The sequence below is a fragment of the Amblyomma americanum genome, chromosome 6, assembly GCF_052857255.1.
Source record: "Amblyomma americanum isolate KBUSLIRL-KWMA chromosome 6, ASM5285725v1, whole genome shotgun sequence".
Classification (NCBI taxonomy): domain Eukaryota; kingdom Metazoa; phylum Arthropoda; class Arachnida; order Ixodida; family Ixodidae; genus Amblyomma; species Amblyomma americanum.
The window spans coordinates 9,608,663-9,632,009 of record NC_135502.1 but is presented as its reverse complement, the minus strand read 5'-3'; the positions used below and the strand labels follow the sequence as shown (position 1 = coordinate 9,632,009).

Here is a 23,347-nt window from a genome sequence, read left to right as displayed (position 1 = left end):
CCCCCCCCCCTTCCTTTCTTTAGTTTCTAGCTGGGTTTGCATCTTGCCTTGTCTGTGATCCATGTATTGGTCTGCCCCTGAGTTTAAACAGTGCAGTTCTGAAAAAGCAGGTTGACCTATGCTCCAGTGAATACGGCAGCTCAATTACAACTCATACTAATCATTCTGTTTCTCATAGAAGTTGAGTTCTGATCATCTACTCTTCTGGGATGTGATATCCGAAGCGCTGAGTTCATTATAATTAAGCAGCGCCTGACCTTTGGTCTGAGTGAAAACTGCTGACTGTCTTGTTTTTGCATCCCAATGCAGTAGAACTCCGCTGTTACGTTTTTCACAGGACCACGAAAATAAAACAGCGCACCATCTGGGAAATGTAATAGGAGGCAACCACTCGGGGGAAAAAAAAAAGTACACCATTGTCTGCTGTTTTTTTTTTTGTTTGATTGCTTTACTTCTAGTAAGGAGAGCATGCTTCTCAGGAATTTGAAGTGCTTTGTGGCTCTTGTGATCATTCACATGCACAGAAGGGCCCAAAAGCCCTGCAGTGGCTCCCAGTTTGCCTGAGCAGCTGTTAGTCAGCAGCTTTTTTCACAGAGGCCACTTTAATCGTCGATTGGAACCTAGAAATTTGTATTTTTGGTCTGCAGGTGACAGGGAAAATGCAATGACAAAAACATACCTTGGAGCCAACCTGTGCAATTGCATCTTGTCAGTGCTTGAAGTCTGGCTCCATCGAAAGGGGTCTCTAGTGATTCCAGCACAGGTGGAAAAAGAAGAGGGAGAGAGAGAAAGTGGCTGGTGGCCTGTTTTACACATCATTTTATACAAAGGGGAGAAATCATTTTTAAAGGTGATTGTTTGCTCAGTTTAGGACAGACTTGAATGGTTTGTCAGTTTGCTCGTTGTTGTTGTGTAGCCTTGGGGCTGAGTGGCCAGCTCTGGACTGACTTGTGGCGTCAGGGCACGGGCTTCTCTTTTTCTTCCAGCCTTTGTGTGGAGCTGCCGACTTTCTTTTTTTCTGTGTCTCGGGTTTTAGAAAACATGTTAATGATTGTTACTTAAAATTATGGCAAAATTTTCAAAATGATACGGAAGGAATGTTCTGACCACCACTGACAGGAAGAGTCAAAAATGGTTGCCTGCTTCGGATTCATGCACTCTCCACATTCCAGCGCGGGGGTCTCAGATCCCTTGTCCTATACTGGTGAGGAGGCCAGAGATCCCCGTCAGAGACCCCCTGAATTTAATCCCTGGATCTCGTGCAGCCCTACCCGCGCAGCGTTTGCTGCGGCATAGTTTCGTTTCTGAGCCTTCGTTTCTGAGCAGTGATGGAACTACACTAACTGCCGCATTAAGATTCATGCTGTTGCACTTGGCGTTGGCGTAAGTGCAACACGCCGCAAGCCGCCGAGCACTGTGATGGCCAAGCATTGATACAGTCTAGAGTTCTACTTTGGCTTCGTTGCCATTCCGCACACGCCAAATGTTGGTTGTCGGAATGATGACATGGGGTGAACCGCTGTCGTAAAGTGACATTCGCGACATAGCATGCGGAAAGCTGTCACAGTTGCAACATAACAGACGAGATTGTATTTCAGGGGTTTCTGTGGCAACTGGGACGGGACTGCTTGTGTGGATGCCAATGGTTTAAGAGCTTCCTTAAAGGGCCCCAGAAAGGGGCTCTCAACAAAGTTGTGATATGCCTGGCATGTTAAAAGATGCCACTTCACAATTATCTTCCAGCAAGAAATATTTTAATGCCTTTTGTGGAAGCTGAGTTATATGCAGACAAAATTTGAACTTCCGCGTCATCGCGCTTTTCTTTCTCCTCTTGCGCGCCAAAATGGCTGTGCTCCTCCGTCGGCCCCACCCACTAGGCCCTTCCCCTACCTCCGCTGGCTGCGGTGTGCGCAGAGCGGCCGTGGCCGTGGTAGCGCGGGACGTCTGAAAGAATTTGGCGCTGTCATTCAATAACCCTGGCTGCTGATGTCACTTGCATGGTGACGTCGTGCGCTAGGTTTTGCGTGGAAGCCCAGCACCCCGTGTTGCCGCGAAGTGCGAAAGCGGGAATTTTTAAAAGTGTATTGTAAATTTCCCGCTCGCTTTTGAGGTCTTGTACGTGACATGGACGCTCAATGGCCTGTACTCTACATAGTGCAAGCATTTTAAAGCCAAACTCAAACACCCCTTTCTGTGGCCCTTTAAGACAGTGTGATCCTGTGCATTATTTGATCAATAGGTACCCTCCTTGTGGAACTCATTATAAAGCTGGAATATAGTTAGAGTTTTGGCTTGTGGATTTTACTGTGTATATTATTTTAATACAAAAGCGTTGTATGTCTCATTAGCACAAAAGCCGCTGTCTGTCGCCGTCCATGGCATGAAATTCTTCAGTGACATCAGCAGTAGAACACAAGATAGCGACATCTACAGCAAAGAAAAAATAAAATTTATTCCAAAGGTGCATAGAATAAACAAGGACCTTCAGGTTGCGAAGCGAGCATGCAAACCATAGGCCACAAAACTGCGTTCCTTCTTGGCGATTAAAGGCGAACCTAGTGTATGCGTTATGTGTTAGTGTATGTGTTTAATGAACCTCGCAGCAGAACTCACGATAAGACAATGCATTCGCATTCAAAGCATGTAAGCAGTCTTTTAATTTTCCTCTGTAATGGTTTAAAAAATTCAGCTGACCTTTTCTGTGTATATATTTGAGAAGGCAGTCTTGGAACCCTTTTTCTTGAAAATATTATTTTCTGTGGAAGGATTGCTGTTTTTTTTTTTTTTCAATGATATAACGTGTTAATCCTATGTGTTCAACAGTCATATAGGTTTCATCTTAGCTTTTTGTTAGCACGACCAATAATTGGCCACTAATTAACACACATTCATATTTAGAGCTTTGCTTGCCAATAGAAATCTTGTCAGCATTGAAAACTAAAAAACATGGGAGTTAAATAATCATACCATCACATTAAAACATGAGTGGAAGTTTTGTACTTAGAACCAGGTTGTCACGTTCCTGTTGCACTCTGTGTTCAGTGACAGGGTGGCACATCGCAGGGCCTGCGATCTGATGGCAGAGGTGGGACTGCCGCTGAGCCTTTGCAGTAGCCATAACATGGCCTTTTTTTTTTTTTTCGGGACGGTATGGTGATTTCACATCAGAGTCTTTAGATGCAGTCGGAAAACATATTTAACCCTTTGCAGAATGGCAACTACAGTTGTGTAGGAGACTTTTAAAACCTTTTTTTAGCAACATCTGGAGGTGTTTTCACAATGTTAGTGATGCCGGCCACATTTGAAATTCCTGCTGGACAGAATGGTGAGGGCAATTTTGTGCCCAGAAATAAGGATCACTTTTCAAAAGCAAGAAAAAAGATGAACGCTGCAAAGTTCTATAGTGTGCCTAGGAAGTGCTATTTGGTGCCGTAATTTTTTTTTTCTCGTGCAGTAGAATATTTTACGTAGCCAAGTTTTCTTTGTGGAAATTTCTGGTTGATAAAGAAATTAATTGAGCATAAGTGTTTTAAATATAGGGTTGCAATTTTGTGACCTTGGAAGCATGCAGTGTGCATGAACTTGTAAAGTTTCTGAGCCATTTATGGTATTTTTAGGATTGTACGAGAATTTCAAAATTTCTAAAGCGAATTGAATATCTTCTGTATCAATTATTCGAACGATTAAAATATTGTATGTTCAAAATGATTCGAAACGAATGTAATGTGTTCTCACCTTTTTGAATACTTTTAGAATAATTGGCATCAGGTTCTTTGAATACAGCTCGTCATATTTTTTTTCAACGACTGTTCCAAAAACGGGGCAAACACTGGTGCCATTTTCCTGCCATGATCAGTATTTGCGGGGTGAAGGGCTTAGCGCCACGATGCAGTCCATTCATGTGACAGTGTTCATAATGCTCATACATGGCCTTAAAGACTGGAGGGTGCGGCAAGGCTCAGGGAGGTTCAGCAAACCCTGCTATGATGCCCAGTCTCGAAGGCCATGGCTCATACATAGCTGTTACCAGTCTCATGTCTTGAGATATGGCTATATAGTGTATTCTGTTTCGTCATCAGTAGCAACACGCGACTTTCCTCTATGTATAACTTGACGGTCATGGGGTTAATATACTAACTTTGTGTTGTGATCCTTTTATTGAGATTAGGGCTGCATCTTTTATCGGCTATAGCTTTAACTCTAATTTATAGCACCATACCGCTGCGCCACCACTGGTGCTTCAGTGTCTCGCACGATTGTTCATTTTGTACAAATATTCGCACAAGTAGCGAATGGTAGCACAAATATTCAATTTTTATTCAATTCTTATTCGATGCAGTTCTATCACTATTCAATTCGTATTCAGTTCAGTTTCTAGCTACACTATTCGTATGTGATTCATTCTGTAAAAAGTGCTATTCACACATTTCAAGTTTTCTTTTGAAATTGGTGGTTCTAAATATTCATTAAATATTCCGCTTTTGCTTAATGTCCAGTTGTGACCGAATGTGACTTGTCAGCGTAGCATACATAGCCGTGATACTGGCCTTTTTCGGTTGAATCGTAATTGTTAAAATTTTATTCGACGTATTGCCGGCGTCTTATCGGCTTTTTCATTGTAATCTGAAAAGTTGGAACTCCTAAGTATAGTACATGTGTGTTATTCTTTCCGTTCTTTCCATAGTGGCTTAGTGGTTATGGTGTTTGGCTGCTGGCCCGAAAGACGCGGGTTCGATCTCGGCCACATAGCATTTTGACGAAGGCAAAATGCTAGAGGCGTGTATACTGTGCAATGTCAGGCGCGTTAAAGAACCCCAGATGGTCAAAATTATCCGGAGGCCTCCACTACAGCAACCCTCATAGCTTCAGTCGCTTTGGGATGTTAATCTCCCATAAACCTAAACCTAAGCCTTTGATCAAATCTGTCGCTAACAAGTAGCTTGCCCGGAGCCCAACAAAGTTCTTTTGCATTCACAGCATATTTGTCTTGGCCATGTATTTTTATGGCGTCATTTCTGACTCTTTTTCCAGGTTGGGAGTTGGAAAAAGCTCGAAAGATAAGGCAAAGGTAAGTGCAAAGCAAGTGCTGGCAATGTGTGGTGCCGTTAACAGGCTTATCAAAGCTTATTATTTCTGCTAGACAGATATGTTTAGTAAATTTGGTGAATTTGCTATTTCAGAGAATAGTGTGTGTGTGTGTGTGCTGGTGTCCTAAGCGGGAAATGAATTCTAAATGAGCATATGATCAGAGCACTTAACACAAAGCATTGCTTGAAATGGAAGCTTGCCTGATCTGTGCAAATCAGCTGTGAGACAAGTACTTAAGTTAGGTCAGGCAAAGCTAGAGCTAATTGTTTGGGGCCTTAAATGGCAGTCGCCTGATCACAGCCATATAGCAAGAGCAAAATGAGCTGCAGGGCTTCAGTGAAGATTTTACATTCAGGGAATTGAGTGACATCAATCTGATACAGACATTTCGCCACTTCATAAAAGCTGCATCACTCAAATTAGCTCCAAGGCATTTCTTTGTCATTGTTTACCATTACTGAGATGAGCATTAGTTGGCTACCTACAGTTACGGACTGTTGAAAACTCTGGGTGGGGAGGCGAACCAGAGAATCACCATTTCATTTATCATTGCCATAAACTAAGGCATGTCACCATTTTTTCCTGAAGAGCTTGCTTAGGCAGTGCTATTTATTGCATTGCTTTTTTCCATAGTGGTGGAGGGTGCATATATCGCAGATCGTTTATTCAGGTCTGGTTTTGGTGCATTGCACACATGAACATGGAGGCATAACTTGGGATGTAAAAGTCTTTTGTTTTTCATAGTTTACAGAGCTACAAGCCTCTGGGACACAAGAAGTTCTTCGAACATCCAAGGTCAAGTCTGCACCACTAACTGAGCAAAATGTGGCATTAGACTGGTGAACCCAGGCATGGATGCAGCTACAAGTTGATCCATTCTTGGATTGTGAACTTTCATAATCACTCTGGGACTCTGTAGAAAGTTTTGTATACATGTTGCTATAGCTAGCTCAAACAACTCCACTCGCTTCGTCAAAAGGTTCAGGCAGTTAAAACTAGTGGTAAAAAGAGAGTTGTGCCAATCACCCCTGCATTTGTCGATGTGCTACCTAGTCAACTGGCTTCCTTGTTCTAAATTCACTTTAATTCCATTTCTTGTGGCATAGCTGCTCTACACATGGCTGCTTTTTATGCTAGAAAAGGCTAAAAAATGAAATACGGTTATCACTGCTGTAAGCCATTTTAACAAGCATACTATGATGACATCAAGTAGTTTTTTATCTGTGCATCTGTGAAGATAGACTGCACTAGCAGCCACTTTTGCCCGGCGATTACTAAGTCCTCAACGTACTTAATGGCATCATCAGAGTCATGAGTTTGAATCGAGTGGCAGTAAAAAATAATGCAGCTTTTGCTGTACGAAATTTCGCACATCCCTGCAAAAAATGAACCGCTAGTATTTTGCATTGGAAAACTAACAAATTGTATTTGTTGAGGCCTGAATATACTATTTAAATGGGAAAATATTTAATCTCACTGGAAACGAAAAATGGCATGTCAGAGGGTTGACAGGGCATTTAAAAAGCTTTGCTTGGTCGAGTGCGTAATCTTCTGTGATGCTTTCCTAAGCCGCACCATATTTTGCATTTGAGTGCTGTAAAATAATGCAGGATGCATTCTTGAGAGCTGCAGTTGGTAAGATTTGGTAAGATGCATCACTTAAATCTTGAGTGTGGAGTAGCTGTGTAGGAATCACGCTGAATGTAATTTAAATTATGCTGATATAATCAAGTGAAATGATCTGACTTGAGTTAGTTTAACGAAAAAATTGAAGCAACTTTTGATGCATAATTTTCTATTTTGTGCATATGTTAAGTATCTGTCAAATGGATTGAAATAAATATTTTATTCGCATTTGTTCTGTTGATTTTTGTTTACCTATGTCACTGAACCATTCCAGCAGCTAGATTGCAAGCGCAGTTGAAGAGTCATGAAATTGCCATATTATTTTTTTAATGGTGGTGTGAGGGCAGCCTTTGAGTGTTAATTCTTGGCTGTATATTGAAGGAAATACAGAAGGGGTTCTATCATGCATGTCCTAAGAAGCACAAGCACGCTCTTAGGCATTGTTTTTAAAATGTGAATGAAGGAAAGCTGATTGTTGAGTGGTACAGTGGGGGAACTGCTGCGCCAACTGCACCAAACTGCGCCAAATCAGAAATCCTGCTACATGCTGCTACAAAATCTATTTTTTGCCGACTTTTGCACCACATCTGCGCCAAAACATTGCTGAATAACTCTGCCGAGAGCAAACACGAAATTCACTGTCGCGGAACCCGAGGTCTGCCGGCAACGCTGCTTAAAACCTGTGCTGATTGGAAGAAAATGGCGCGAAGAAAGTGTCCATCTTCATCCATGTTGGTCATCGCTGCTGGAGGTCATCGCAGCTCACGAGGTCTCCGCCCTGATGGATGAGTTTAGTCTTTGTGTCTCAGAAGATATTAGCCAGACAATCCGAACGACTTGATGATTTCTGGCAAAAATTTTTTGAACTCAATCAAGAGGATGGGGCTCGAAAATAACCCTTGTTGGCGGCACTCGTAAAAGCACTTCTGTGCCTCTTGCACAGCAATGCTCATATGGAGAGTGGCTTCAGTGAAAATCGGCGAGTGCTGAGAGGGCGATTGTCCTTTTCAATACAAATTGTAAATGGACTCAGGTCTGTAATGACATATTCCCAGCGTTTCGGCTGAAATCCAGCTGCCATTCCTATGACAACGATTAATCAGAGCACTGAAAGTATCGCGGAAGTGAAAGCTGCAGTGTTTGGAGGCAGATGCAGCAGAAGAGACACGTGCAAAACAAGCAAAAGAAGGCTGATGTACCGGACAAGGACACCCAGAAAAGAGGCCAGAATGAAGAGAAGGTACTGAAGATCAGGCTTTCCAGGAATATGATTACCAATGCTGAGCTGCTTTTCGCAAAAGGCGTCAAGTCTAAAAATTCTGCAGATGTTGCAAGCCCTTCTGAAGCATGGACAGGAAAGGCTCGCAGCGGCGCTGTCTTAGCTGGAGTCATCAAGGAGAGAAAAGAAATAGTACCTTAATTTTGCAGTTTTAAGAATGGTATAACTTTTATTGCTTTGTTGCATATCTCGTTATGTCGTCCATCTGAATAAAAACGGCTTTATTTTTAGCAAAATCTCCTGTTTGCATATTTTTGCAGCTTTTTAAGGAAAGAACAGACTTTAGACTGAATTTGGGCTTGAAGCTTGTTTTTGCATGGCTATGGTCGTCATAAACACCTGAGCAATTGACTGTTCCAGAAATAAAACAAGCATTCTTTATTGAAATGCTTCGAGACATGAAATTTCGCTAAGGAACAGTTTTTTTCCTCCTACAAAAGCTCAAATATCTGCTACAATATGCAATTCTCCTGCTACAAAACTTGAAATTGCTGCTACAAACTGCAATTTCGTCTGCTACAAAAGCTGCTACAAGAAGCCAGTTGTCAGTTCCACCACTTGTGGTATCCCAATCTGTAACCAAGTGAATGAAGAAATAGAAAACCACCAGCTTAACTGAGACTGTATAAAGCTTAGAAATTCTTGCAGCTATATATTTTCACCTCAGCATGTATTGCTGCACCAGAGGTGCAAAGCCAGTTTTCAAATTTATCGAAACACATTTGAGTAGCTGGAAAGTGTTGGTCTGATGTTCTTGCCACGAGATTTGCAATTATTCTGCAAGTTCATTATTCTTTACCTCTGTAATAACTTGCAGATCGAATCATTTTGCTTTGCCGAAGCTTATGAAAACAGATTGTTCTCATATTGTTTTAGTTGTGAAAAATTAATAGAGATCATAATTTTTGCACTCGCACCGAGGCAAACATAACTGATTCAAATTTTCTACCCCCGCTCTCTCTAACGAGGCACTTTCAGGCGAACATGAGTAACAAACGACATGCTGCTACGCTCTGTACCTCGGAGAAAGTTTTGTTGCGAACGCCCTAGTTCGCCTGTTGATCAGTGTTGTAATCGTGTTCAGAAATTCTGAGCTGTCACTGGGAAAAAATGGTTACCGTCGGCGATGAGCCACCCTACCGATGTAGCACTGGCCACCATGTTGGTGCACCATGCAGGAATGCAGCGAAAGCCTGTGCGTTTTTGTCTTATCCGCTTGAACTTGTGTACAGTGCCTAGAGTATATTCAAGGCATTATATTGAGTTTCGGCGATCAGAGAAGATCGGAAAAAATTCTTGACCTAACTGCTGTGGCTTGTTCGGGCTGCAATTTCGCGCAGGAGTAGCATTTGGCAGTCAGTTCTGTTTCAAACTTTCGTTTGGGTGGGCTACTTGCCTGCTTCAGTCAGAATTAATCGAAAATCTCCATCCACTGTGATGACGGCAGACCAAAACTGCAGGCTTTCACTGCAGTGGTGCCAGTAGCGCCATCTGTGTCCACTGGAGGAACCTGTGCACTACGATCATGGCCGGTGTCTTCTTGTGGCTACGTGGGGGGAATGTGCTCTTCTGCCACCCTTATCTCGGGGGCACTGCTTGGAGCAGGGATGGGGAGAGGGGATGGGGGGGGGGGGGAGTAGTAATAATAATTGGTTTTTGGGGAAAGGAAATGGCGCAGTATCTGTCTCAGATATCTTTGGACACCTGAACCGCGCCGTAAGGGAAGGGTTAAAAGAGGGAGTGAAAGAAGAAAGGAAGAATAGGTGCCGTAGTGGAGGGCTCCGGAATAATTTCGACCACCTGGGGATCTGTAACGTGCACTGACATCGCACAGCACACGGGCGCCTTAGCGTTTTTCCTCCATAAAAACCGCAGCCGCCGCGGTCGGGTTCGAACCCGGGAACTCCGGATCAGTAGTCGAGCGCCCTAACCACTGAGCCACCGCGGCGGGGGGGGGAGGGGGGGGGGTGGGGGGGGGGGGGGGGGAGGGGGGGAGTAGTAAATGTTGATTTGGGGTTCTCTCCAGGGAGCGCACTCTCCCCTCGCGCTGCGGCGAAATGCAAGGGGGAGAAAGTGGTTGCCGGGTTTGTTAATTTGAAAGTGCTTTCTCGGACCACTTCATTAAAATTTGGCGCAGAAAGCGCTGTTTGCACGTGACTGCCCCTTTCCCGCACCTTTCGTTTTTCCATGCGTTTCCCCGATAGTTTCTCCGCTCCGCAGGCTCCCTGCACGGTATGGTGCTCGTTTGTCCGGAGGGCGCTTGATGTAGCTACTAGCAGCAGTAGTGCGGAAGCTCGCAGTTAGTTTCGCGACGGCTTCCTGCAGATTGCAGATTCATTGCTCCGTGGCACACGCGCCTGCCGCCTTTAACGCGCCCCACTTTTGAAACCATGCATCTGATTCAGTGTCCGAACTGCGGTAAGCCATAGAGTTGTGGCGATTGGCAAAACGTGGTGCGAGTCTACACCAGTGGGTCTACACCTCTACACCATCTGGACTCGATACGCGTAAGACGCATTTTGTATGGGTGATATAGTATAGTTGTGCATTCAAATTTTTTTAGTTTATATTTGCGCCAACTATTCGTCTCATTCAATATTATGTTCGACACGTCGTTGTTGAGCGCAGACTTTCAGCACTTTCAGACTTTTTGCTATGCATCTAGCGGAAGTGCATAATACGCGCCTCCTGTTTCGTTTTCAGGTGGCGCTGCCGCGCCGCTGTGGCGAGCTTCCGCTTGCGTCTGCCGCTTGTACACGTTGGAACCTGGTGAAAAATCGGATTTATTCCGGTGCCAAAGTGCCCCTTATTTATTTAATGCGTGCCCTTCTCCACACCCGGACCTCTCAAATGTGCTCCATGCGTATGCTTATAGCTTTTGTGGCCGTCGTGCAGACTGCATTTGGTGTGGAGCTGACTTTCGAGCTCCCGGACAACTCGAAACAGTGCTTTCACGAGGACATCGAGGCTAACAAACAGACTACGGTGGAATTCCAGGTAACCGCTCGAACGTGGCGCAGTGCGAGCTTGTTGACCACGTAGTTCTGTTTCTGATGCCTGTTAGTGGCGCCATGGCAAGCTGCCGGAGGTGTCCGGCGCGGTGATGCCGGTATCGTCTCCCAGGGATACGTCAACGTTAGCGCGTTGTCATATGTTACGAAACGAAATCGGTAGAAGCCTCAGCGCCTTACTTTGCCCTGAAATTCAGTCTGTAATTCCTTTCTACTTTTTCTGCTTCACTGGGGCTCCCTTAACTTACGATCGGTGGCCGTTGCATGGTGTTAAGTTGAATGAGCCGGCTGTAGTGCGGTGCGGTGTGATGGCGCATCGATGCCGGCAGGTGTCTGTAGACTGCTTCGAGCACTTGCCGGTGGGGTTGTTATAAAGTGATGCGTGCCCAGTGAGTACGGGCACAACCTAAACTCGAGTGTTGGTGTAACTTGCTCGCAACGTGGTCGCTGTTTGTAGGTCTTGTATTCAGCGGTGCGGGAACCTGGATTGCTCAAGTTGCTTAGGTGAAGTGCGGTACGGCTTTCCAGCACCGTTTCAGCACCACATACGTAGACACCTGATTGTGATTTGCAGTGTGCGGCGAAACTGACGAGTTTAAAACATATGGTAGGTGAAGCAAACTCGACGTGTGCAGTAAATAGAAATATTCCACGAGGTTAAAAGAACGGTTTCAATTGGAAAAGGTAAATTTTTTGGCATATATTTTTTTATCAAGAATTGATTCATTGAAAGTAGTGTGGCGTTAAGCACTACTGTTCCATCAGGTTTGAGGCAGGCAGTGGTCGTTTATTTTTTCTCGAAGCAGGTTAAACAGCACTATTGTTAAAGCACATAGGAGCCAGAGCACAGCAGAACAATGGCTTGGGGTACACGTAGGATGCATGTGTGGCTGCTTCACGACAACCTGTGGCTTTTGTGTTTGGCTGTCTGGTGAAATGCAGAAGACTTGGTCTGTTCATTTGCCATGTAAGGAGTGAAAAACTGTCATACGTTTGAATCCATGGTTTCTACATCACGGGCTGCCTTTATTTAGCATTTCTGTTGCAGCACAAATAAGTGACAGAGCCTTTTCATTTCCGAAAGTTGGCCCAGCATCCATGTGGCACAATGATTCTTTCAGGAGTGTGCATCATGAAAGAAACAGGCATTTGTGCCTTGCAGTTACCTCCTGAGGAGTCGCACATTGTGCTGGGGTTTATATACAACCAGAACCCAAGACTCAAATCAAGAATCAGTCAATACGTACCTGTGTATTTATGCATACCGCTTCATCTGAGCAGTTCTGTGCTTTGACATTGACATAGCCAATAATTTAATCATGTTTAACCATATGTGAGGCAGTTTAGAAAACATTTTTTTAATAAGATCTTGTAGAGCATGTACGTCTTGTAACTACTACTACTGCTCTGTGAGCTGCTTTGGCAGCTGTTGGATTTGATCAAGGGATTTGATCAAGTTTGGCTACTTTGTATGACGAGACTGTATCAGCTATACAGACTAACTCACATGGTTATCTGGTATTGTCTTAAATTGCACTGGAATGATAGCACTACTCTGTAGATTTTGTCAAGCATTTCTTTATCTGGTGAGCATTTAAATTTGGCCAGGAATCCAAGGGTGTGGCGCCTTCATTCCCACAGTGGTCAGGGACGAGTTGCTCCAAAATGACCAGCCAGATGTGCTATCCAAACTTCGGGTTGACCAGTGAAACACTCAGAGTTCACCACGGAGCTGTAAAAGCTGCTCCTGTCGACTGCTGAAATTTGCTAGAAGTGATCCAAGTTGCTTTGGGGCATAGACCACCTGAGCATAGTTCATTTTCAGTCTGTGGTGACAAGTCTGTTGGGGTTAAGAGGACTATGGAGGAAAAGAAGTATACCTGCTGGGCAGAAAAAGAAGGTTGTGTTGTGATTAGGAAACAGGCAACATTGTGGTCATAATTAATCATGGCACATTGTTATATTTGCACATCCGGATATCTCCAGATGTCTTAATATTGTTCTGTCTGCACTGAACATGACAAACCGCAGCTAAGCTTTTCTCACGCTGACATATTTTGGTGCGCACAGCAGGGCAGGTCATTAGTTTTCTCAATGAAATGTACGGTCGGTTGCAGAAACTTTCATTAGGTGGCATGAAGAAAGGATGTTGCTTCTTGAATAGGAGTCTTTATTCTTCAGGTCTGTCTAATGCAAGGTAAAACCTGCTGCTGCCATACTTGAGGCAAAGTGCTCTGCAGTGCGTAGTCTTTCACTTCATTGAACATAAGAAGAGCATCACATGAATAACAAAACGGCTGTGATTAAACTATTTATGCTTGCTAACAGAAGGGTGTTCATCCCTGATTGCCGCCCTCGACAGTATGCGGCAGACCATGTCACAGCTTATATGGATGTCAGACAGGCAAATTTAATGTCACTTTGGTGGTGCGATGCCACATGGGGAAGGAAATGGTCAATTGGAATTGATGTCAAGAACAATAGGTGAATTCGTCGCTAAAGATTTTTATAAGAGCATGCACTTTCAACTGACCTTACATTTTCGTAACTAATGGGCTTTTATAAGGCCATCATTTTACTGCACAAACGCACTTTCCACAACTTTACTCGTGTAATAAACTTCACTAACAAGTGCAGACAACCATGGGGCACGTCAAGCGCACTGTAAGCAGAATAGTTCGATGTCTTGTTTGAACTTAGCATGCTCATAGTGAGTTCGAAGTGCAGTTTTCAGGAGCAAAATTTAATATATCGTAGTATGAAGCACCCTTGTTTTTATGTTATTTTCATTCCCAAAGCAACGTTATTAAGGCTATGCGCTAAGCGCCTGTCTCGTGTTATTCTTTGTCTGTGTGCTGTCTTTTGTGCGCTTCATCTACTCAAGCTATGCAGGTGAACTGCGTGGAGTGTGCTCCCTGAACTCGCTTTGATGTGAGTGCTTTCTGCAGAGTGTCACTAACATGTATGGTCTGCGCACTGCTTAATTGACTTTAAAGGCAACTTAATTCATTGGAAGTGACTGTATTTTCCCATGTGTCAGGAGTATTAATCATCACATAAGTAATGCACCTCTCACGGCTTTATCTGATCAATCCTGCCTTTTGAGGTGGATTTGATGTGCTCAATGACCCCACTGTATCGTAATGAAAGTGTAGTAGCACACATTAATTCTGATTAAACTAGCAGTGTGCTCGCAATTTTTGTCGTGCTCTTGAAATTTGGAATTTGGTAAAGCAGAAAAGTGATTTATTTAGTAAATTATAGCAGGGCCTTATGACACTCGTCCTTGGCTCTCCCAGCCTTCTTTTCAATCTCTTGCTATTGTTCATGTTTGTGCTGCACCAGGAGGGCTTGTGCCCATCAATTAAGGTGAAATTGTGGTGCGTCGGTTGTTGCAATAGGACTCAAATGCATGATGGGTCAAGAATTGTGTACATTGCATGTGCTGCATTGCAACTGCTTTTATAGCACCCTAGCAGTGCTCAGTGTACAGCAGGCTGAGAACAGTAGGTGCCCTGGATGCAGTGGAACAGGCGCACCCATGAAATTCTGTAAGGCCCTTTTCAACTCTGCATTCACCCTGTAGCATGAAGATTATGGCTGGAATTTAAAAGGTAATGCCGATTGGTTGCTCTTGTCTAAGGGCTTAGGAAGACCCACTAGCAGACCCGCAGTTATTTCCGGTGGCTAACGTGGTGTCTTTGTTCAAACATTAAGATGTAAGAGATTGTTAAATGGATATAAAAGTTTTTATGGTATGCATGTGAAGTGCACACTATTGTACAAAATAAGAGTTGTTTTTAGGATAAAAACAATTAGTTTCTTCAGAGTACTGGTATTGCTGGCTGTTGATAGCAACATTACAAGCCATTATGGTAGAACATGTAGACGTAGCAAATGGATGCTATACAAATAACTCTTGGGCTCTTCATACATAGCAGTCAGCATGTGGGGCATCTTCTACGTACATTATCTTCGTGCTGCATAAACAAACTTTACAAATTAAAGTTGGCCAGTATCAATAGATTACTGTATTCTAACTACAAAGACACTACTTTCTCTGAAAACTGGGATTTTATTAGCTAGAAAAGGCCAAAAAGTGAAATACACTGGTCATCATCATCAACTGATTTTGGAAGTAAACTGCAGTGTTGGCATGGTTTTTTTGGAACGGATCTGAGAGGCTAGGCTACGTTGCCATTGGCTTGAAAACGGGGATCACAGATTTCCTTTCAGTTTCGACTACACAAGTTTGAGTTCAATGGCGAGAAAAATATTGAATGCAATTTTCTCCGCAGTGAATGTGACTTTCGCTGCCGGACACACATCAGCATAGCCAGAAAGAGTGATAGAACTGGTCGTTATAAAGAAAAAATATTGGATGGAGTTGTCTTCAGCGTCCCTTTAAAATTAATGCTACACGAGCTAGAGTTGTATTTTTTATGGTCACATCAGCATAGGCATGTGCAGCTCCCTTCATAAGTGGGGGCAGAAGCTCATGGTTTCGTGTGTTGATGTCTTCTGCGTAACAGGGAACAGTATGGGACAAAATTTGCATCCCCATTCCCACATCTATTAGAGGGGCCACTGCCCTCCTTACTGCCCCTTTGTGCGTTTGCCTGTGTCAGAAAAGAGCAGGAATGGGAGTGAATGGGGTCACAACCACTCATAAGTCGCTGCACGGAGCACTGAATTGTTCAACTGGACCTTAGTCATTATCACACACAAATATCTTCCTTCTGTCTGCTTCTCTGGTACCCGAACTGTGGGGTTCACCTTAGCTTCCTTCTCTTCAGCCAGGTTTCAGCAGCGTGTAGGGATAGAAAAGGTTAATGACCTGGTCCTAGAACATCTATTTTTTTTTTATGATGGTCTGAAGCATTTTACTCCTTGAAGTCTTGGATCCTTTGTGAGAGAGTGCTAACTGGCGGTTGGGTTTCGGTATCCAGGACAGTGTGGAGGAATGAAGGTATAGAGATGGCAAGGCCGGGAAGGCCGTGGCTGCTTTTGTGGGAAACAGTGGACAATTGTGACAATCAAGAATCTCTTGTATGATGCCATGACTGCTTTTATAACAAATAACCTTTCAGTGGCCTGCAGTGCTGGTTTGATGTGCATGGTATGGCTGAATGTGCTCACTGCAAGGTTCTGCCCCATTTTCCTTAGCTTCTTAATATGACTAGATAAAAAACAGGTAGCTGCAACCTTAGTTTTCTCTTATTGTAACATGGCTACACTCCTGTAGAGGGCTATACTGTTAATAGTATTGAACCATATGTCCCAAATAGCCAGTGTGGTTGCATTGTTACTGTGTGTGCCGTCATTCGCTGCAGCAGCCTTGACAGGTATATGTCTGATGCCACTCTGTCATGACTCGCAATTTTAGATGAAACTACTGAATGAAAGTCATTTAGACCTTGCAGAATATATCTTTGCAGTGCACCAAGCACGAGTTTTATGATCTACAAGTGTAACTTTACTGCTTCTTTCTGCTGAATTAAGTGTTGACTGTTTTTTTTTCCGTTTTCATGCAAGGCTCACCCTGCGCATTCCGAAGTGGCCTTATCAGTATGGTTTATACTTATTAGTCGTGTACCCCATATACTCTGGCGAGATGGCGGCGGCACAGCATCACCGCAGTAACATGCTCGCACATCGGGCTCCACTGCCACATGGACCTTACTCATTTACTCTGGCAATGTACTGGATTTGAAGGACAAATTATAGGTCGTGTAACCGTCAACAAACAATGTAGGAAAAAAGATGACTGACCCGTCCAAAAGGATTGGCATCGTCTATTCTTAATTCTTCCCTGTTTTAGCTGCGGTACCGTCTGAGCAATGCCACGGGCTCAAAGTCTGATTCGCAGCAGCCTCAAAATCTGCGGCACACTTCTTTTTTTGAGTATCTAGTATCGTTAAGGTTCCTGATACTGAAAAATTGTATTCTCAATACCGATATTTCGATACTTTCATTTTTGCAAGCGATACCTAATGCAGACACACAAAATGTGTCAAAATATAGCATCGAAGATACATGTACCTTCGATAATGCCCATGCCTGGTTTTGCAGCCCATAGCAGTTACCATTATATCATAGATTCACTCTACACGAGTTCGCTTTGAAAGGTGACACGAATACTAATGTCAAATCAATATTCGTCTCGGTCCGGCACGGGCTCGTGTGAAATTTTGCGCAGGAGGGCAGGAGGTGAGAATTTCAGCGAACCAATTTCGTGTATGGGACAGTGGTACTCTTCAGTAGTCGTTTCCCAAATCGGTGCTTCTGGAGGTCATCTTGTTCGCACTGTACTGATGTACTGAGAGCCGCGCTGTCGTCAGCAGATTGGAGTCCGAGCTTTCTGCTCTTGAGGGAGCTCTTCTTGTCCTGTTCGTGCACCAATTACTTCGCCGGCCGTGATTGCCTGGCGTAAGGCAGCAGAGGTACAGACCATTCAAAAGCACGAGCAGCTTTACGTCCTCTGATTTTCTGGGGTGTTTGAGAGAGTAGAGCTTTATCACTCTGTTGTGCTGTGCCCTGTATGTTGCTCTGTGCTCCTGAATGTGAGCGGTGCTCTTGGGAATGTGGAGAACACTTTCCTGCTGGTGGCTGTGGTCGAGTATCGCAGATTTATAAAGTGCGGATTCCTGCTGTAGTGAACCTTTTTTTTTATCTCCCTGGCGATTCTTCCGTGTGCGCGCTCTTAATAATCTACAATGAAAACATGATGGAAGCCAACAGACACTGAAGCCAAGGAGCATAGGGGATGTTTTTTCTCTTTAATTTGTGGTGTTCATCAATGGGAGATAATAGGGTAATTATTGAAAGATAACTGATTAGAAAGCAGAAGCAAAATCCCACGCTGCCGGTGGGATCCGACCCACGACCTCCGAATTTCGCGTGTGGTGCTTTACCAACTCAGCTACGGCAACGGCTGTCCAATCTGCTTTCGTGGGTATTTAGGTGCAGTGTAACCTAACCTTGGGAGTGTTCACCAGCGCCACCCTCGTCCATAGCGGCGGACGTAGGACGTCCTGCATTACTGCGAGGGCCACGTAAAAACGTGATCAAACGGTGAGGGCGGAAGCTGTGCGAGAACTCTTCTTATGCAATGCAAAATTGGTTATTAGGAGAGGAAAAGCTCTGTAGCTGTCTCGCTCTCGGTGCACACGGCAACAGCTCCGGGAGGGAAGGAGCGAAATAAGGGGTTCTGCAACGTACACTCGCGTCGCAGGACACAACGGATGTCTATGCCTTTCGACTCCATCGGAACGCGGCCGGGATTTAATCCCGCATCCTCGTACTGGGCAGCCGAACGCCATAACCATTGAGCCACCGCTGCGGGTGATCTTTACAATGAAGCCGAAAATGAAAAATTCAGGCGCTCCTCGTGATTGTGGCAGGGCTGGCAGAGTGGCGTATACCCTCTCGCGCGGAAGTGGCCTCGCCAGAGGGTCGCGGAGAGCGAACTGGTTGTCTCCTTTCGTCGCCTTATCGCGCTTCTAATCGGCCGCCCGAGAAAGAGCATCAGGATCTCGCTGTAATGGAGAAACCCGGCCGACGAGGAAAACGGCTCTCGTCTCCGATCCGAGGCGGATGACGCGCGTGCAATGGCAGAAAAACGCGGCCTTGCTTGGTCTGCGCCGCTCGCTCACGTGCTTCGATAGCGCGCGGAGAATGCGGTGGCGGTGGACGCGGTCTTGTCTGCCACAAGTGCGCGGCGTACACATCTGCATGCGGCGGCTTAGGACGCGTTCTCTCGCATGGAAGCCCGTCACCGGTTTGCGGAACGCTGCGGCCAAGGAATGCCGTGTCCGTATGAATTTGAGAGCTTTTGCGAACTCTTCAGCCGCTGCTGCATAGTTCGATGATTGCACGGCCTTTTTTTAGGCCGGGAAGCCACTTCTCGCGGACGTCTTAGTGAATCTCGCCTGATGCACGAGGCGGTATAAGGGTCTCACCAACACCGCGGAATGATCGCGAGTCTCTCGTGCGGTACTTTCGACGGAGTTCGCAGCGTCGCTTGTTTCATGGAAGGGAAATTTTGGGCGCCGAAAGCGGAAGTGTTCGCGAGTGTTGCTTTGCCATCCGGGACCTGGTTTGGCCTACTAAAGTTTTAAGCGAAGCCCGCTTCTCGGTCCCTGTACTGCTGGTACAAGTAAACAGTGGCCGGAGAGCACTGCATTCTTCCACATTTGCCTTCATGAGGGCCCCGTCCAAAGCCGCCTGAATACCGTCTGACTCTCTCCCTGCTCGGGAAACTGGTAATATTCCGGAAGGGGGGGGGGGGGGGGGGCATAGTTCTGTTAACGGCCTTAGAAGGTAAGAGCAGTAAGGCTGACAGAGAAGAGGCATCGCGCTATAACTTTGATCCCATCAGCAGAGTACACTCTGTGCGACAGTCGACTCTGTCCTGACTTACATTTTAAGTTCTTTGAGTCGCTGCGAAGTTTAGTGGATAAGTCGACTTGATAATGCTCGCAAATAAATTGCAATAGTGTTATGAAAACAAATTGTCGATCGCCCCTTCATCCTGCAGCGCGTAGCTGCCCAACCAACACCGAACTGGCCACCATAGCGGCATTGGCCCCTTCCTTCTTTTGCTTCGAGCTCTGTGTGGGGCACTCCTGTCATCAGAGCGCATACGCCATTTATCCCAGACTTCTTCCATTCGTTATTTGTGCTGTCCGACGAAGATGACTTCTGTGTACACAGTGACCCCAGGTGCACCTATTTCCAGCTACACTTATTCTTACCAATGGGTTAATTAGAATGTACACCACACCGATGGACACCCGTACATAGTTGCACAGGTGATTAAGGTGATGTATTTATGAATGATCTTAAGTTTGCAGGGCAGCTATCGGAGTGCAGCACTATCTCCTTGCCCGTGTGTGTGTTCTGAAGGAGGTTGGCGCGGCGCAGGTGGTGACGGGCGGCCACTACGATGTGGACATGACGCTGAAGGGGCCGAATGACGAGACGCTGTACCAGGGCGTGAAGAAGCAGTTCGACACGGTCAAGATCACGCCCAAGACGACGGGCACGTACACGGCCTGCTTCTCGAACGAGTTCTCCACCTTCTCGCACAAGCTGGTCTACATGAACTTCCAGGTGGGCGAGGAGAAGCCCCTGCCTGGCCTCGGCGAGCACTACACGGCCATGACCAAGGTACGTGCGTCTCCCTTTGTGTGGGTCCAGAGTGGAACGCACCCCCTTGACAAATATTCTTTAATAGCCAATGGCGACCCGCGAAATGCATCCCACGACATCTTGTGTTATTCTTTCATGAAAGTAATTGATTAACAACGGAAATTGACTTAAAGCTTTTAGATTCCCAAACATTTTTTTTCTTATCTTTGAAGAGGGCGTAGCTGGTTTAACGTGTAAATTTTCACTACTCAACTTCGCAAAAGATAACCCAGGTAGCTGGTGTGTCCTATAACGTAAAACACAGCCATCATCATGATCGTCCTCATGATGCGTTTCCCCGCCATTGCTGAATTGTTTGGCAAATGACCGTAGTTTGCAGTTTGCCAATAGGGCGACCGTCGTGATGTTACTTGCACCTCACTTTTCCAATGCTGTGGCCTTCTTCATTTAGCGTTTTTTGCGAAAATGGCAAATCAGACTTTCCGCCTTATTTGCATGTCATGCTAATTCTTCCTACTTTGTCAAATAGCGACGCACTATTTAGTCATTCAATATGTAGTGTGTTGGCCCCACTCGTGGCTTTGATGGAAGCGATATAACTGTCGGAGACTTCCATTTCAAGCACTCTGCGTTGTCCAGGAACTGGTTCGCTTCTCGCCCTCTTTGGACTGGCATGCGTGATTTTAGCGCACCTGTGTGCTACGGTACTTTGCCCCCCTCTCGGAGTTGGGTCAGTGCCAACAAGGGGTCACGGAATACCCGTTCACGGTACTTTGCCTCTTGTTCAGGCTTACTCATTTGAGTCGAAGTAGGAACATCCCGTTATCATAGTCATAATGCTACGCTGTGTTGATAACCCTTCAACGGCCGCTAAAGCTCCACGTCTTTAACTGCACGTAAGGCGCGTGGGCCGAACTCTGGCGTGCCGTTTGACCTGTTTTTTCCGCTCCCCTCGCAGATGGAGTCCTCTTCCGACTCAGTGCACAACAACCTGAATACGATCGTGGACTACCAGACGCACCACCGGCTGCGCGAGGCGCAGGGCCGCAAGAGGGCCGAGGACCTGAACGCGCGGGTGCTGTACTGGTCGATCGGCGAGACGCTGGCCATCCTCGTCATCTTCGTCGGCCAAGTCTTCGTGCTCAAGGGCTTCTTCACCGAGCGCAAGACCATCGTCTCCACGTAAAAGCCGCCCGCCGCCGTGCTGGAGGACTGTTGCACCCCCCCACTCTCCCGGCCACCCCTTCTCCTCCGTTTTGTTCCCCGTTTCCCCATTTTTCCCCCTGATTGTTTTTGTTATTTGTCGTTGTACACCGGGATAACACAGCACATTGCTGCTCGCTTGCCGGGCGTCACCACCCTTTCGCAGCAGGAAGCGAAGTCGAGGCGATGAGGCGTACTGCTCTGCACTGAACTAATTGTTCGGTAGGAAGGAAGGAGGCTTTCAGTGCGCATTTCTCATCTTGCGTCAACCAGGTAGGAGCCTTCTCCGAGATCAGCGGCTAGCGCGACAAGAACGCTGAAAAGCCGGACTCTCAGAGCACGCATCTTTGCCCTCCTCCTCGCTGCCGCCGACCGTGGCACGTTAGGTGGGCACAGGGTAACGGACCATCAGCTGTCTGCAGCATGCGGGGAGCTCGGCTGCATCCTCAAGGCAGCATCGCGACATGGCTGCCGCCGTCCGCCTGAGGTCCTTCGGGAAGGCTATAGCGAGTGCCGCAGAGATCTCTGGCTTCCGCGCTTGGCAAGCTGCTGCAGAGCACTGTTGCCGTTGCCATGCTCGCAACGTGTTCCGCTGAACTGCACATGAATTGGCCGCCGGGGCTCAACGCTGAAGAATGCTGATGAATGGGTACATATATATGTCACATAAAGTTACAAAAAAAAGTGCATCCACATTGTGAAATTCCTTGGCCTTCAGTGTGTTTCCTGTTTCGTCATGAAACGTGCGAAGGAGCTTGAAAAGCAGCTGTACTCCGTGGGTAAAAGTGGTTATAAACGGTACCGAACCAACTCAACTGAAGCTTTCCTTTGGTGAGAACTGACAAGGTGAACGAGCAAGAAGCCTTGCTTTCGGGCGTTCTGCAACTGACGGGATGTTGATGCCTGAGCGACTGGTGCGAGTCTCAGCGTATCTGCTTTTTGCCGAGTGGGCTGAGGCAGTGCCTGGGAGGCTTGGCTTACATATGCCCCCGTGACGGTTGTTTTTAGATGTCTCGATTAGACTGAAAGCTTGGTACGCTGTTGTGCGCAATCGAGCACATTTTTCTTTTGGGGAAAATGTGCCTAGGGAAAAATTATAGATGGCTGAACCTGAAGCACCGATTTGGCAAAGGTTCAGCCTGCCAAAAAGCCACCCGAACGGGGTGCTTGTTGAAGCCAGCGATCCGTGCAAATATACTTAAGTCATTACATGAGTAGTTGCCCTGCTTGAAAATAATTTGAACCTCCTGCCTATTAGGTGGTTACAAAGACAAGGAAGTCTCGATGCAGCTGTTCAAGAAGCCACTGCTCTGTGATGCTTGACGTGCACGAGACTACGTGTGCCCGGCGCTTGGCGATCCCTGTACATAATCCTTTCGTGACGTCAGTACCCCAAGTGGGAGCGAAATGCGCTGTGCCTCGTGGCCTTAGGGGCAGTTGCTGCAGAGGCGGGAGCGTGAGATTTTTAGTACATTGTGCTCTTCAGCGCCGGCACGGTTGGGTGCGGCCTTCCCTAGGGAGGAAGCGATACGTCGACGAGAGGCGGGGAACGGGCCTTGCGTTTTCTGTTTTTATAGGCGTGCGTCCAACCGAGAGTGACAAATAAAGAGAGCACTTGCACGACGAGAACTGCCCTCTTGTTTGTGTCTGACTTGTCTCCTGTACACGTTTACAGTTTAGACTCGCAGGGGAAGGGCATTAATCAGCAGCGGGTGGTGTTGGGGGAGTTTTCACTAAAGACACAGAGAAGTTAACATATTCCGGACCTATTTACGATGTTCCTTATACAGAAACTTCGTTATAGCGAAGTTAGCGGGGCGTCGCGATTTCTTCGCTATACCGGTGCGCGACCTTGGTTTCAGCTGTCGCATGCCAATGGGCTTGCCTGCCACTATCTATACCGAAAATTACAAAGCCGGCGTGTAATGCGCCGCCGGTGTGTATTACGGGAACCCTGAACACGCGCACCGAGCGCCCACCACATGGC

General features: G+C 46.1%; 2 protein-coding genes across 3 annotated transcripts in view; both read left to right on the top strand.

Annotated features, from left to right (window-relative positions):
• Ctu1 (Cytosolic thiouridylase subunit 1) overlaps positions 1-6,942 on the top strand; it is a 40,186-nt gene extending 33,244 nt beyond the window's left edge. Inside the window, exons 14-15 of the mRNA XM_077668487.1 lie at positions 5,032-5,068; positions 5,833-6,942. Of these exons, the coding sequence (XP_077524613.1) occupies positions 5,032-5,068; positions 5,833-5,931 (136 nt within the window). The 3' untranslated portion in view covers positions 5,932-6,942. The remainder of the gene's footprint in view (positions 1-5,031; positions 5,069-5,832) is intronic.
• Positions 6,943-10,708: 3,766 nt separating this feature from the next.
• Positions 10,709-22,989, top strand: p24-1 (transmembrane emp24 domain-containing protein). Of its 2 annotated transcripts, none has more exons than XM_077668486.1 (3): positions 10,709-10,990; positions 19,930-20,175; positions 21,116-22,989. In XM_077668486.1, exons 1-3 carry the CDS (start codon positions 10,811-10,813, stop codon positions 21,341-21,343), a joined length of 654 nt encoding a protein of 217 aa, XP_077524612.1. In that variant the 5' UTR covers positions 10,709-10,810; the 3' UTR covers positions 21,344-22,989. The 2 variants fall into 2 exon arrangements, with proteins under 2 accessions (XP_077524612.1, XP_077524611.1); XM_077668485.1 differs by lacking the exon at positions 10,709-10,990 and adding an exon at positions 18,701-18,816.
• The last annotated feature ends 358 nt before the right edge of the window (positions 22,990-23,347 follow it).

Coding starts and splice junctions, on each gene's coding strand:
- p24-1 (XM_077668486.1), top strand. CDS start 10,811: ATGCGTGCCCTTCTCCACACCCGGACCTCTCAAATGTGCTCCATGCGT. Junction 10,991..19,929: donor AGACTACGGTGGAATTCCAG/GTAACCGCTCGA, acceptor GGCGCGGCGCAG/GTGGTGACGGGCGGCCACTA. Junction 20,176..21,115: donor ACTACACGGCCATGACCAAG/GTACGTGCGTCT, acceptor CTCCCCTCGCAG/ATGGAGTCCTCTTCCGACTC.